The sequence below is a fragment of the Hyla sarda genome, chromosome 2 (assembly GCF_029499605.1).
Source record: "Hyla sarda isolate aHylSar1 chromosome 2, aHylSar1.hap1, whole genome shotgun sequence".
Classification (NCBI taxonomy): domain Eukaryota; kingdom Metazoa; phylum Chordata; class Amphibia; order Anura; family Hylidae; genus Hyla; species Hyla sarda.
In genome coordinates, this window is record NC_079190.1 from 17,634,801 (window position 1) to 17,650,883 (window position 16,083).

Consider the following 16,083-nt stretch of genomic DNA (forward strand, 5'->3'; position numbering starts at 1 on the left):
CTTCAGCACAAGTGTGGATTGATCAATGAGATATGACAATGTCTAGAAAGATACATTAGACACACAGTGGGAATGCCAGCACATGCATGCTGCTGGCGGTTGGAGTTTATCCATCACCGGGTATATATAAAAGGCAGTATCATATTTAAAACCTGTTTAGTCAACCAGAAAGATTGCGCCTAGATGACGGAACGGTAAATGGAAGCTTCTGGGTCAACGAGGAAAAACAGCTGTCAGGATGCTAATGGTTGCGACAAGCCCGCGAAGGGTGTGCAAGGCCGCAGTGCAAACAGGGAGGCATGAAAAAACAACAACCGCGAATAGGCAGATGTTTGTTAAGACTACAAATCCCAGCATGAGGCATATGGAACCCGAATCCTGCGGGATGTCATTCTGATCGCCCCATCTAGAGATTCCAAAACCATATAAAAAAATAAAAAATTAGGATACAAATGTTCTAGTACTCAAACAGGTCTTATCCTAAAGCTGTGGTCTCCAAACTGTGGACCTCCAGCTGTTGCAAAACTACAACTTCCAGCCGTTGGCTGTCCGGGCATGCTGGGAGTTGTAGTTTTGCAACAGCTGGAGGTCCACAGTTGGGTGACCACTGTCTTACAGGGTCGGGTACTTTCCAGATAATCCAGATGTGAGGGTTAGGCCTGGAAACACACACAAATTTTGGGTTGGAATAAAAAAAATATAATAATTATATATATATATATATATATATATATATATATATATATATATATATATATATAAAAAACTCACTAAATATAAAACAAAGTTCAACAACATTGGAAATGCTCCATCTCCAGCCCCTTTATATATATAATGCACATTGTAGGTCTGTCTCACACTTACCTATCGAGCAGTCATGACCGGTCCAGTTGGGGTCACAGGTGCAGACACCGGTTTCGGCTTGATAGGTCCCATGTCCAGAACATTGATCCAAACAGGTGGCGCGGGGGTTCTCACAGCTAGTTCCGCCCCAGCCTACGGCGCAGTGACACACTCCTTGTACACATACACCTCTCCCGGAACATGTGGGATCCATACAGTCCACTAAAACACATAAAAAATAGGGTTGTTCGCTTTTTTTTTGCATTTTCAATACAGTAAAGAAACTTTTTTTTTATATATATATCAACTGGCTCCAGAAAGTTAAACAGATTTGTAAATTACTTCTATTAAAAAATCTTAATCCTTCCAATAATTATCAGCTGCTGAAGTTGAGTTGTTCTTTTCTGTCTGACAACAGCGCTCTCTGCTGACATCTCGGCTTGTCTCGGGAACTGCACAGAGTAGAAGAGGTTTGCTATGGGGATTTGCTTCTACTCTGGACAGTTCCCGAGACAGGTGTCATCAGAGAGCACTTAGACAGAAAAGAATAACTCAACTTCAGCAGCTCATAAGTACTGAAAGGATTAAGATTTTTTAATAGAAGTAATTTACAAATCTGTTTAACGTTCTGGAGCCAGTTGATATATAAAATAAAGTTTTTTTTCCTGGAATACCCCTTTAACTGCAGAGAAGTTTGGTCATTTTCCCACTGTATCAGACTTTTGGCCCGGACTGAAAACTACAGCAGAACACGATTTTCATTCCAGGACAAAAGTTGAACAACATTGGAAAATTACCGAAACGTAGACTCTACGTGACTCTGTTTGGGTCACTAAATTGACGGATACATCGGCAGGCGATTTTGAGCTTCTCCAGCCAGATCAGTGCCATGGAGGCAAAAAATGTGGTATGAATGTACCCTTCGGTAGCCAACATAATAGAAATTGGTGCGCTTGGTTGAGATTTATATAGCACTCTCCTCCTGTATCTGCATCTGCCGGCGGGGCTAGGATTTGCATTGCAGGATGCGCCCGCATGCGAGTCCCAGCCCGTCACTCACCTCCGCTCTCTTCTGCCCCCTAGTGCACGAGCCGGTGCTCTAAATTTTAAAGGGCCAGTGCTCCCTTAATTAGTACTTGCATCTGCACCTTCCTTTTAAGTTTATGCACCTCCTCCCACTCACTGCCGGATCTTTGTTGTCCTAGTGAAAGCATACCTGTGTTCCTACCTTGTGTTCCTACATATCCGTATTCCAGACCCTTTGTTCCGTGACCTGACCCTGCTCCTCTGCTGCCTGCCTATTGACCTCCTGCTACGTTCTAGACTACACTCCTGTGCCGCCTGCCCTGACCTAATGTTATCCAGACCACAAGTTTCTGTATCCCTCCTGTGCCTCGCATTTCCTCAGCCACCTGGTCAAGTCATACCAGGGGTAGTGACCTGGGTGCCGCCTGCCACAGCAAGACCACCCCGCTTTGCAGTGGGCTCTGCTTAAAACCAACGGCACCTTAGACTCCGCTCCCTGGTCTCTTGTCCTCTGCCACACAGGTCCAGAGGATCCACTACCTCAGTGTGTGTGTCCTGCCCTGCACACACACACACACATATATATATATATAATATATAAATATATATTTTTTTAAAGTAATTACATAATATTTATTTACGAGTTCCATTGCCTTTTTTGTTTTTTGCTTTTCACGATACAATAAAGGGACGTTGGAATAAAGTGCCTATGAATGTGAGGGTAGAATGAAGCCGGTGGGCAGCGTTCTACAAAACACCACAGCAGATGGGACTTGCGCTGTGCGAGAGGAGCCTCTAACAGATGACAAACACACAGCGCTTCGCCATTAATCACTTACTCTGAAGGTCAATGGGAAAAGAGAGACAGGTTTTTAAAAGGGTCTGTGTCACATAGAGAAGGCTATTCTGCTGCCTCAGCTCCCCGACCCGGGATTATGAGAGGAGAATGTACGTGTCACAGCGCCCCATTTATCATAATCCTATGACCATTTTTCATGTTGAAATGAGATCCTTTCATGAGAGGGTTGATACAATGCCCATTATCACCCCCCCCCCCCCCCCTCCCCGGGATTTTTGGCTGCATTCTCTGAGACAGGATTAGATACACTTTCTTTGTTGGGCTTTGATCCTTTCTGAGTGAGTGAACCATTGTGGATATTGGGGTGAATGCAACCTCCGGGGCCTTCTTGGCTCACAATGTTGGATACAGGACAAGAGAGGTTACAATACAAAATCATACCACATCATGGAGAATAGAGATTCTACGTGATTCTATTTACAGTAGTTATATTCTTGTATATAGGAGCAGTATTATAGTAGTTATATTCTTGTATATAGGAGCAGTATTATAGTAGTTATATTCTTGTATATAGGAGCAGTATTATAGTAGTTATATTCTTGTATATAGGAGCAGTATTATAGTAGTTATATTCTTGCACATAGAGGGCAGTATTATAGTAGTTATATTCTTGTATATAGGAGACAGTATTATAGTAGTTATATTCTTGTATATAGGAGCAGTATTATAGTAGCTATATTCTTGTATATAGGAGGCAGTATTACAGTAGTTATATTCTTGTATATAGGAGCAGTATTATAGGAGTTATATTCTTGTATATAGGAGCAGTATTATAGTAGTTATATTATTGTATATAGGAGGCAGTATTACAGTAGTTATATTCTTGTATATAGGAGCAGTATTATAGTAGTTATATTCTTATATATAGGAGCAGTATTATAGTAGTTATATTCTTATATATAGGAGCAGTATTATAGTAGTTATATTCTTATATGTAGGAGGCAGTATTATAGTAGTTATATTCTTGTACATAGGAGCAGTATTATAGTAGTTATATTCTTGTATATAGGAGGCAGTATTACAGTAGTTATATTCTTGTATATAGAAGGCAGTATTACAGTAGTTATATTCTTATATATAGGAGCAGTATTATAGTAGTTATATTCTTATATATAGGAGCAGTATTATAGTAGTTATATTCTTGTATATAGGTGGCAGTATTATAGTAGTTATATTCTTGTATATAGGAGCAGTATTATAGTAGTTATATTCTTGTATATAGGAGGCAGTATTATAGTAGTTATATTCTTGTATATAGGAGGCAGTATTATAGTAGTTATATTCTTGTATATAGGAGACAGTATTATAGTAGTTATATTCTTGTACATAGGAGCAGTATTATAGTAGTTATATTCTTGTATATAGGAGCAGTATTATAGTAGTTATATTCTGGTATATAGGAGCAGTATTATAGTAGTTATATTCTTGTATATAGTAGACAGTATTATAGTAGTTATATTCTTGTATATAGGAGACAGTATTATAGTAGTTATATTCTTGTATATAGGAGCAGTATTATAGTAGTTATATTCTTGTACATAGGAGCAGTATTATAGTAGTTATATTCTTATATATAGGAGCAGTATTATAGCAGTTATATTCTTGTATATAGGAGCAGTATTATAGTAGTTATATTCTTATATATAGGAGGCAGTATTATAGTAGTTATATTCTTATATATAGGAGGCAGTATTATATTAGTATCATTTTCGTACATAGCAGCAATATTATATTAAACTATTTTTCTTATCAAAACAAGTGTTGAATCACCCAGATAAGTGACAATCACATCCATGAGATGTTTAGAGCAGTTGTCACATTTCTCACCCCTCCTGTAGCTCATACAATGTCAGCAGGGGGTGACAATGTATAATGTATTAAATAATAAGAATCTTCACCTTCCTCTATTAGCACAGGCAACAGTAGAGCTGTGAACCTTCATGACAAACAGCAAACATCATGTTAACATCCAAATCTTCCTAATCCATATAATTAATCTAATTACTGCGGTAGAATTGGATTCTAAAAAACACAGCTTATCATGAGAAGTGGGAGAAAAATATCGACTCCAGCTGTTCTGGCCTTATACTTGTGGCCAAGCTGAGCTCATGAAATCGGATCTGTCCTATGTTCTTCTGCCAGTGATGAGCCGGACGATACCGCACGGCTTACATTATCTACAACCAAGGCAATTGTTGGGTTAGGAAGAAGGGATTGGAAAGATTTAAATTCTATCTCATATTATCTCTATCTGATATCTATCTCATATCTTGAAAAAGACAGCGTGATGCTGTCGGAACATTGCATAGTGAACATGGGCCAATAAAGTACTTTCCACTGAAGCTTGTTGGTGTGCGGCTGGAACATTTTTGTGGATCTATCATCTATCTATCTCATATCTATCTATCTATCTCATATCTATCTATCTATCTCATATCTATCTATCTATCTATCTCTCATATCTATCTATCAATATATATATACAGCAAGTAGAGCAGCACACAAGATTGTCCAGAAGTAAAGGGTGCACGCTGTGGTAGGACCTGAGCCCCAGGGTCCCTCTAGATAAAGCGATGTCAAACACAGGCAGCACTCCAGATTTAAGGTGCAAAATAGAAGTGGCTTTAATCACACCAAATAGTGCAAGGCGACATTTCGACCACCTCTCGTGGTCTGCATCAGGCAGACCACGAGAGGTGGTCGAAACGTCGCCTTGCACTATTTAGTGAGAATAAAGCCACTTCTATTTTGCACCTTAAATCTGGAGTTCTGCCTGTGTTTGACATCGCTGTATCTATCTATCTACCTATCTATCCTCATATCTATCTATCTCAAGATAGATAGATATGAGATAGATAGATATGAGATAGATAGATATGAGATAGATAGATATCAGATAGATAGATAGATATGAGATAGATTGATAGATATGAGATAGATTGATAGATATGAGATAGATAGATATGAGATAGATAGACAGATAGATAGATAGATAGATAGATAGATAGATAGATAGATATGAGATAGATAGATAGATATGAGATAGATAGATAGATAGATATGAGATAGATAGATATGAGATAGATAGATATCTCTCATATATATATATATATATATATATATATATATATATATATATATATATATCTCATATCTATCTCTCCCATATCTATCACATATCTATCTCTCTCATATCCATTTCTCTCATATCCATCTCTCTCATATCCATCTCTCTCATATCCATCTCTCTCATATCCATCTCTCTCATATCCATCTCTCTCATATCCATCTCTCTCATATCTATCTATCCATCTCATATCTATCTATCCATCTCATATCTATCTATCTATCCATCTCATATCTATCTATCTATCCATCTCATATCTATCTATCCATCTCATATCTATCTATCCATCTCATATCTATCTCATATCTATCTAATTTTTATCCATTTATCTTTTTATGTTTTACCAGTGATCAGCACTACAAATCTATACAACTCTAGTGGGGGAGAACTAAGTCCGCTCTTTCCCTTCATCCCATCTTCTTTGCCTTCTCTTTGTATTACGTTACTAAGCTCCCATAGAGTGATCCCCACTAATGTGTAAATACTGAGGATCCAGGGGCCCAATGAAGCATTACCCTGGCACAATGTCATCAGTGATGGCCCCTGCTTCTACCACTACATGAAGAATGGACCCTGTTCTGAACAGCTCGTAGAGGTCAACCCCCCCCCCCCCCTTGGTCCAAGAATTTTTTTTGTTTACAAAAACATTCTAGAAAGATTTCCCACTTGTTTTGCTGGTTATGGGTCCAGATCAGTTGATACCAGCAGTCGACCTCGTCCCCCCCTACTATAGTGCATTCTTATCCATCCTTCAAGGGCAAAAACCCTGTCTTTTCTATTTTATTCAATTGAAGAAAAATTTTGTATAAAATTATACAAAATATAAATTTTTTCATTTTTCTTTTTACCTTCTTCACAGTTCTCTCCTTTGTAGCCAGGATTGCAGATGCACGTCCCAATGATGCAGGTGCCATGGTTGCTGCAGGTCACGTCTATGCACTGGTTCGTGGGGACGTCGCATTCAGCACCTTTCCAGCCGCTGTGGCAGAGACATCTTCCCTTCATGTACTGTCCATTACCGCTGCACAAGACGGGGCAGGATGCTGGGAGAAGAAAAGTAAAGGAATCACAACCATGTTGTAAAATACAGTAGAACATTCCTTCCACTTGTCTACAATCTTCTAGGTCGGTGGTTTACAAATGGTGGACCGCTAGATGTTGCAAAACGACAACTCTCAGCATGCCCGGACAGCCAACGGCTGTCCGGGCATGCTGAGGGTTGTCGTTTTGCAACATCTAGTGGTCCACCATTTGGAGGTCCACCGTTTGGAGGCCATCTCAACATTTGGAAGTCCACCGTTTGGAGGCCACCTCAACATCTGGAGCTCCACCGTTTGGAGGCCATCTCAACATTTGGAAGTCCACTGTTTGGAGGTCCACCGTTTGGAGGCCACCTCAACATCTGGAGCTCCACCGTTTGAACGCCATCTCAACATTTGGAAGTCCACTGTTTGGAGGTCCACCGTTTGGAGGCCACCTCAACATCTGGAGCTCCACCGTTTGAACGCCATCTCAACATTTGGAAGTCCACTGTTTGGAGGTCCACCGTTTGGAGGCCACCTCAACATCTGGAGCTCCACCGTTTGGAGGTCCACTGTTTGGAGGCCACCTCTGAGAGTTGTCATTTTGCAACATTTGGAGGCCGCCTCAAGAGGTCCTGGTGATCCCACCTAAGTCCAAAGTCTAAATTATTTGTAACAGAAGGTCTTGACACCCCATCTTAAACCCTACTCCTCACCACCCATCATGGAAGGTCCTGGTTACCCTATGCCATTGCAACCTTTGAACTTGTAACTTGAGGTTCTGGTGGCCTCATCTCCATTCATCCCTCTCTCAATAATCCCCTCTGTGGGGTGGACCTGAAAGGAAAGATGAATACACAGAATTTCCCAAAAGTGGGTGTTTCTTGGAGGTTTTCCATGCCTTACTGGGTGGGACTTAGTAATGTCTTGGGACTGAAATTTTTTAAAGTATGCAAACAATTTTGATGGCATTCTTCATATCATTGTCTGCTGGTATTGAGGCACCTGTGGAGACCTCATCCCCTAAATATTTATGTATTTCTTTTACCTCTTCCACAGTCTGGTCCAAGAAACCCCAGGAAGCAGTGGCAATTTCCAGCAACACATTCTCCATTTCCATAACAGTTACTGGGACAGTCATCCACGGATTCTACAATGGAAAAAAATAAATATGGTTTTCCATGAAACTGTACTGAGTAAGCATAAATATATATACATACATTAGGTTTAGCAGACATGCTAACAGTATGGAGAACCATATCATGAAAGTTGGGTTGCAGAAGGTTGCTCTGGGGCCTATGGAGTAGAGAAAGCCTACCCGTACTTAGGCTGGGCCCATCTTACTCCACCATTTTAAATACAGTGATCCCTCAACTTACAATGGCCTCAACATACAATAGTTTCAACATACAATGGTCTTTTCTGGTTGAAACCAGACTCAACATACAATGACAATCTGGACAAAGACAGTCCAGATCTGTGAAACTTGTCAGTGGCCGAGAGAACTGACCAATCAGAATGGGCAATTTACTGGTAAAACACCTGTATTTCTGAAGTGTATGCAGTGACTGGTGTCTGGTAGCACCCCCTACAGTACAGGGAGGTATTACATGTTCTGTACTCCTTACCTGTATTATTGAAGTGTATGCAGTGACTGGTGTCTGGTAGCACCCCCTACAGTACAGGGAGGTATTACATGTTCTGTACTCTTTACCTGTATTACTGAAGTGTATGCAGTGACTGGTGTCTGGTAGCACCCCCTACAGTACAGGGAGGTATTACATGTTCTGTACTCCTTACCTGTATTATTGAAGTGTATGCAGTGACTGGTGTCTGGTAGCGTCCTCTACAGTATAGGGAGGTATTACATGTTCTGTACTCTTTACCTGTATTACTGAAGTGTATGCAGTGACTGGTGTCTGGTAGCGCCCCCTACAGTACAGGGAGGTATTACATGTTCTGTACTATTTACCTGTATTACTGAATTGCATACACTGACTGGTGTCTGGTAGCGCCCCCTACAGTACAGGGAGGTATTATATGTTCTGTATTACTCTTTACCTGTATTACTGAAGTGTATGCACTGACTGGTGTCTGGTAGCGCCCCCTACAGTACAGGGAGGTATTACATGTTCTGTACTCTTTACCTGCTCCTTTGGACACCAGGTGAGGGAGACTCCATGTTACTTTTTTAGGACATTGCATGTACTGTACAGGACCCCGAAGAAGCTCCTGTCCTCTACATAGACCAGTGTTTTCCAAGCAGGGTGCCCCTTGGTGCCTCATGCTGGAAGTTGTAGTTTTGCAACAGCTGGAGGCTCCTTGCTTGGAAAACACTGACAGTGATTACAGCTCCCAGCAGATCTTTCTTACTTTTATATGTAAGGATTTGCTTTATCTGTATTAGTTATCTACTTATTCTTCTTTAATCCTCACTTTTTCCTATTTTTGGATGACATTTTGGTGGCTTCAGAACCAATTACCATGTTTCCATAGAGTTCTGGTCTCAACATACAATGGTTTCAACATACAATGGTCGTCCCAGAACCAATTAATATTGTAACTTGAGGGACCACTGTATGCTGCAATGACTTTGGGTTAAGCCATCTTCATAGGCACAGTTATGGAGGCTTTATGACAGACAGTATCTGGACACTGTTGTAGTAGCTACATTGATCGGGACAATGCACCAGGCAACCCAATTGGAATCTCTTGGGCCATGGTCCAACACTTACTGTGTCAAAACCCAACAATTAACCATTGTATGTAAGAGGATTTCGTGACAGTCCTTATGTCTAGTATTTAGCATTTGCACAAGGATATATCTTGGCATTGATTAGATTACTTTTTCATTAGTACAATCCACCATTTTGCCTCCATAGGGGTCCCTGTTGGACACAACTTCTACTTCTAAACAGCATTTTCATGGTGACAAGTTCTTGTTAATGCGCACTCGTCCTTTAAAAACCCAAGGAGCCCAACAGTATTAAAACGTAGGCTTCTTTCACTCTACACGAGGCTCCAGTACAAACAGATGTTAAAGGGGTACTCTGCTGCTCAGCGTTTGGAACAAATAGTTCAGAACGATGGAGCGGGGAGCTTGTGACGTCATAGCCCCGCCCCCTCATTTTGTCACACCCCGCCCCCTCAATGCAAGTATATGGGAGGGGGCGTAACAGCCATCACGCCCCCTCCCATAGACTTGCATTGAGGGGGCGGGGCGTGATGGCACGGCATGAGGGGGCAGGGCTATGACATCACGAGCTCCCGGCGCCGACTCCAGCATTTGGCACGGTTTGTTCCAGCTGCTGAGCAGTGGAGTACCCCTTTAATGGCTTTTTTTTTTCTACTTTTGTCTGCCATTAACGTCCGTTATTGTAATGGTGCCTAACAGGTGTAATAAAGGGCACAGAGGATCCCATTCACTTGAATAGGATTCCTCTAATGTCTGATATAACTCCTGTTATTGCGGCCGAAGATAGCGGGAGAAAAAGACGTGTCATGCACAAATTTTTCTCCCGCTCTCTTCCTAACGGACGTCACCTACCGGTTAAAACGGAAGTGTGAAAGGAGCCTTAGTTCAAGGTGAAAGAAAAGTTTAAGGTAGGCCTGGTGCAGGTTTATGCTACCATCTCCCTCCCCACTTGGAACAGTAGGTCTTGCTCCTTCTTCAACTCTTCCAACATTCTTCCATTAACTTTAAAGGGTAGCTCCCACCATCCTATTATTTTTTTTTTTGCTAGCCCGTTACTTCCCCCCCCCCGCTACGGCACTAGCCCGTTCACTCCTCCCCCCCAACCCCCCCGTCCCCACCCCCGCCCCGCATACCCCGTTCCCTCATTACACTTGCAGTTACTGCAGAGTCCGACAGCGGGCGTGCAGGGACAGCGGCGGCAACGAGGCGACGGCGGCGATGTGGGGGAGGAGTGGCCTCCCAGCCAGTGGCCGGGGAGCCAATGCGCTCGCTCCCGCCTGTCTGATTGACAGGCAGGGAGCGAGTGCAGCCTACCTGAAAAAGGACTGATTGCCACTCCAAAATCAGTCCTTTTTCAGTGGCCGGTTTTTAAATGTAAATTAAACATTTTTAATGAAAAAAAAAAAAATTATAAAAGTATATTAGAGATATGTTGTAGTACATAAGTACTACAACATATGAAAAAATAAAGTTGGTGACAGTGCCCATTTAAGGGTTTCCCCAATGTCTCAAGCCTCTTTAAAAAATGATATGACACCAATATGGACAAAAGCCTTATTTCGAAGGGTTTCATAGCATCCCTATGCATTTGCACTATGTTACCCATATCTCATACATGGACAATTCTTTAAACCATACGATTTATTGGCCATTCCCATGATTCCATCCTCTGATACACTAACTAGAAGGCCACAATGGTGAGGATCCAAAATGTTGTGAACAAAAACATACTCATTCTATATATATATATATATATATATATGTGGTAAGCCTTGGGGGGTGTAGGGTAGTTGGGATGTTGTAATAGATAAGGGGTTAATGTTAACCCTATAGTTCGTGACGCCAGGCTGAGGGCTAGAATGCTGAGGTAATCCTCCGGCCTATGGCCGCCCTTCCCAGAAACGATAGGTGCATGTAATAAAATGACTGAGGGTCCACAAGGTACTTGAACTAGAACAAACTTTACTTAAGTGCTTGCAGTACATCCAATGAACAATGACAGTCTCAGGCAAACAGTCTCTATATATCTCAATGACTGACAATTGTTGCGGACCTTGAATGATATTAAAAGTCTCTGAATTTAGGGTAGTTATTGCAGATCCGTCCGGATTTAGAGGATAGATAAGGTCCGGTGATCCTGCAGAGTGCGTGGGGATTGATACACAAGGTTCAGGCCTAGACTCTCAGATCTCAGCAGCACAGATGCTTCTTGCTTGCTTGCACAGGAACAAGAGAGCGAGAAAATGGCTGCCACTCCCTTATATGGGCAGGGGGCGGGGCTAATCTGATTGGTCCGAACATCTGTCATTCACTGTTACACAGTGTGATGGGATTGACTACGTCACAGGGACCTCCAAAGGTCCTCAAGCAGAAATACCATAGAGTTCACCTGACCAAGTGACCCGCAGGTCCTGCTACAATACGGGCAGGTAAATAACCATTTATTTACATTTATACAATCTTTACATCCAAATCCTAAGTGTTTACTGGACAATTACCAACTGGATGAGAGGTGACTAGGGGTGAACTAGACAATTGGGACCCCAACGTCCTAGGGACTCTGGCTATGGGGACCCACAATAAAAGGTACCGGATAGGATACGGTAACGGGACACCACATATACATATATATATATATATATATATATATATATATATGTGTGTGTGTTTTTTTTAACTCTATAATTTGGCATAAAGTTGGTAAAGTGGGTAAGTTTTCCCCCATAGAAGTTTTATATAGGTCATGGCTAGCAACACTATGACAAGGTCTTTGATGCACCAAATATACTCCAGAATTTTTTCTATAAACTATTGTCTTATAGAGGGAAGTCCCAAGTAGAAGCTACTATCTAAAAATATGCCCCAACAGGGTACATGGAAATGGATTGACAATATCTTACGTTCTATAATGGTTGTGTTACATTAAGCTTCAGCCGAGAAACCATTAGAGGAGTTCTTCACCCCTAGACATCTTATCCCCTATCCAAAGGATAGGGGATAAGATGCCTGATCGCGGGGGTCCCGATGGCGATGTGGGGCGGAGGCTTGTGACGTCACAGCCACGTCCCACTCATGCCATCTCGGCCACGCCCCCTCAATGCAAGTCTATGCGAGAGGGCGTGACGGCTGTCACGCCCCCTGCCATAGACTTGCATTGAGGAGGTGTGGCAGTGACATCACGAGCGGGCGTGGCCATGAAGTCACGAGCCTCCATCGCTGCACCCGACACTCTAAACGAACGCTGGGTGCAGCAGGGAGATCGTGGGGGTCCCCAGCGGCGGGACCCTCGTGATCAGACATCTTATCCCCTATCCTTTGGATAGGGGGGGGTTAGATGTCTAGGGCTGGAGTACCCATTTAAGGTGAAAGTCCAGGCAGGTCCCTTGGCCTCCACCACGTCTTTAATCTTCTTGTAATCTGCTCCATTATCAGCGTCTACTTCTGCCCCACACCTTTCATGCCCTTTTAGTCATTTCCCACTCTTAAGACAGATGCCCATGTTGCGTTCTTCTATACATGGCTGACCATTCATCTGTAGGCATCCGATCCACTTTGTGAAGAAAACATATTTCCTGAGAGAGGCGTCCTACCCCGCCGTAGCTTCATTATCAGTATTGTGTCAGAACAAGAGAGCAATTCCCTGGAAATAGAGTGGAAAAAAAATTCTAAAAGATTCTGCAGCCTATCATTTAGGAGACCATCAGTGTTAAATAGATGTCAGCCGTAGTTGTCAAGAAAATAGCAAAAAGTAAAGGCAAGAACTTGTGTTTTCCATTAAAGCACTTCAAAAAGGCTAGGAGGTTACAGCACCTATTAATTTATTGATCCATCCGGCATTTTCCAGTCTGTACATGTGATTGTGATCATTGGGTACGCCGGCCACGCTGACCCCTGCATAATATCCATTCATGATATTCCTATTTGGCCTGCTGACACACATGTAATGAATTCCTAAAATGTTGTCGGAGCTGTCACATCTCTTTGATGGGTTGTGTATTGTGAAAAAAAAAATATATAAATCTATGAAATTGAAATCAGGCTGAGAGAAAAGGAAGGAATTTCCAGATTTTTTTTCTTGTACGAATCGTGAGCAGCAACAATATTTTATATGCCGAAGGATTTTTATTACTTAAAGGGAACATGTCCTACTGAATGGACAGAGATGTCAGCAGAGAGCACTGTGCTCGTGATGTCAGCAGAGAGCTCTGTGTTCCAAAAGGAAAATCATTTCCCCTGTAGTATTCAGCAGCTAATAAGTACTGGAAGGATTAAGATTTTTTTTATAGAAATCATTTACAAATCTGTTTAACTTTCTGGCACCAGTTGATTTAAAACAAAACAAAAAAAATTTAATAAAAGTTTTCCACCAGAGTACCCCTTTAATCCCTTGGGGATGGAGGGTTTTGCACTTTTGTTTTTTCCTTCTTACCTTTTAAAAATTATAACCCTTTCAATTTTGCAGCTAAAAATCCATATGATGGCTTATTTTTGGCGCCACCAATTCTACTTTGTAATGACATCAGTCATTTTACCCAAAAATCTACGGCGAAACAGAAAAAAAAATTATTGTAAGAATTGTATATTGTAAATGTAAAATTGAAGAAAAAAAACACAATTTTGCAACTTTTGGGGGCTTCCGTTTCTACGCAGTAAATTTTTCGGTAAAAATGACACCTTATATTTATTCTGTAGGACCAATGACATATTATATTTATTCTGTAGGTCCATACGGTTAAAATGATACCCTACTTATATAGGTTTGATTTTGTCGTACTTCTGGAAAAAATCATAACTACATGCAGGAAAATTTATACGTTTAAAATTGTTCTCTTCTGACCCCTATAACTTATTTATTTTTCCGCGTATGGGGCGGTATGAGGGCTCATTTTTTGCATCGTGATCTGAAGTTTATAGCGGTACCATTTGTGTATTGATCTGTCTTTTTGATCACTTTTTATTCATTTTTTCATGATATAAAAAGTGACCAAAAATACACTATTTTGGACTTTGGAATTTTTTTGCACGTACGCCATTGACTGTGCGGTTTAATTAACAATATATTTTTATAATTCGGACATTTCCGCACGCGACGATACCATATATATTTATTTTTATGTGCACAGTTCTTTTTTTTATTGGGAAAAGGGGGGGTGATTCAAACTTTTATTAGGGGAGGGGTTAAATGATCTTTATTCACTTTTTTTTTTTTCACTTTTTTTTTGCAGTGTTATAGGTCCCATAGGGACCTATAACACTGCACACACTGATCTTTTACATTGATCAATGGTTTCTCATAGGAAACCACTGATCGATGATTCTGCCGTTTGACTGCTCATGCCTGGATCTCAGGCACTGAGCAGTCATTCGGCGATCGGACAGCGAGGAGGAAGATAGGGACCCTCCTGCTGTCTTTACAGCTGTTTGGGATGCCGCGATTTCGACTCAGCGATCCCGAACAGCCCCCTGAGCTAACCGGCAGTGCTTTACTTTCACTTTAGACACTTTGAACGACGCGTCTAAAGGGTTAATAGCACGTGGCACCGGCATCAGTGCCGTGCACTATTAGCCACGGGTCCCGGCCATTGTTAGAGGCCGGGCCCGACCAGCATTATAGAAAGCGAGTGGGCTGAGGACGTAGAGGTACGCCCTCCGTCCCCAAGGAGTTAAAGAGCTATGGTCCTTACCAAACCCAAGGAGCCCAAAATTAGGGGATAAGATGTCCAAATGATAGGGGATAAGATGTCTGAAAGTGGGGGACATCTGGTGCACAGAGCGAACTTTGCTCCATGCCGGATGACTGGCGATGCGGGGCAGAGGCTCGTGACATCACGGCTATGCCCCCTCAATGCAAATCTTTTGGAGATGGCATTGCCAACATAAACTAAAAATTGTTCAGTACCTCTCCTGGAGCAAGTACCTTCATCTAGGGAAGCAAGTTTTCATACCCTTCCGATTTATTACTAACAGGGTACATGGAAATAGGTTGACCACTACTTCCGATCTATAGCGGTCATACTACATTTACAAGTGATGGAGCTTCAGCTGAGGAACCAGGGAGCACTAAGGAGGTGAAAGTCCAGACAGCTCCCTTGGCTTCTACCACTTCTTATCCTTATCTGCACTTATTCCCTATAACTCGATGTTTTGAATAACACGAAGCAGAGCTGAACACGCACATGGTAAATATTATCAGTGAAACCCAATCCGTCAACCTGACTCTTTGAGAACAACAAGACGCCATTCCTTTAAAGTGGCTTGTGATGGACAACCGAGACGTGTTCCGCGGAAATACAGAGGAAAGACAAGGCGCTAGCAACTCAGATCAATCCCCCTTTTAGGGCATTTGCTACAAATCCGAAAATGTGGAGCTAATTTTTAACATATGCTTTAAAAATAAGGGATCCAATGGTTAAGAGAGGAGGGGTTGGGATCTCGCACACCTACAGGCAGAAATATCGAAGAAGGTTCTCAGCAATGGAAATATAGGGATGGAGGACTGGACTTTTCAAGG

General features: G+C 41.8%; 1 protein-coding gene across 14 annotated transcripts in view; it reads right to left on the reverse strand.

Annotated features, from left to right (window-relative positions):
- Positions 1-16,083, reverse strand: part of TENM4 (teneurin transmembrane protein 4) — a 1,400,276-nt gene that overhangs the window by 93,728 nt on the left and 1,290,465 nt on the right. For all 14 annotated transcript variants that reach the window (XM_056561274.1, XM_056561279.1, XM_056561286.1 and 11 more), the window contains 3 exons: positions 7,926-8,027; positions 6,704-6,898; positions 865-1,065 (listed from right to left, as the gene is read on the reverse strand). In XM_056561274.1, coding sequence (XP_056417249.1) covers positions 865-1,065; positions 6,704-6,898; positions 7,926-8,027 — 498 coding nt within the window. The remainder of the gene's footprint in view (positions 1-864; positions 1,066-6,703; positions 6,899-7,925; positions 8,028-16,083) is intronic.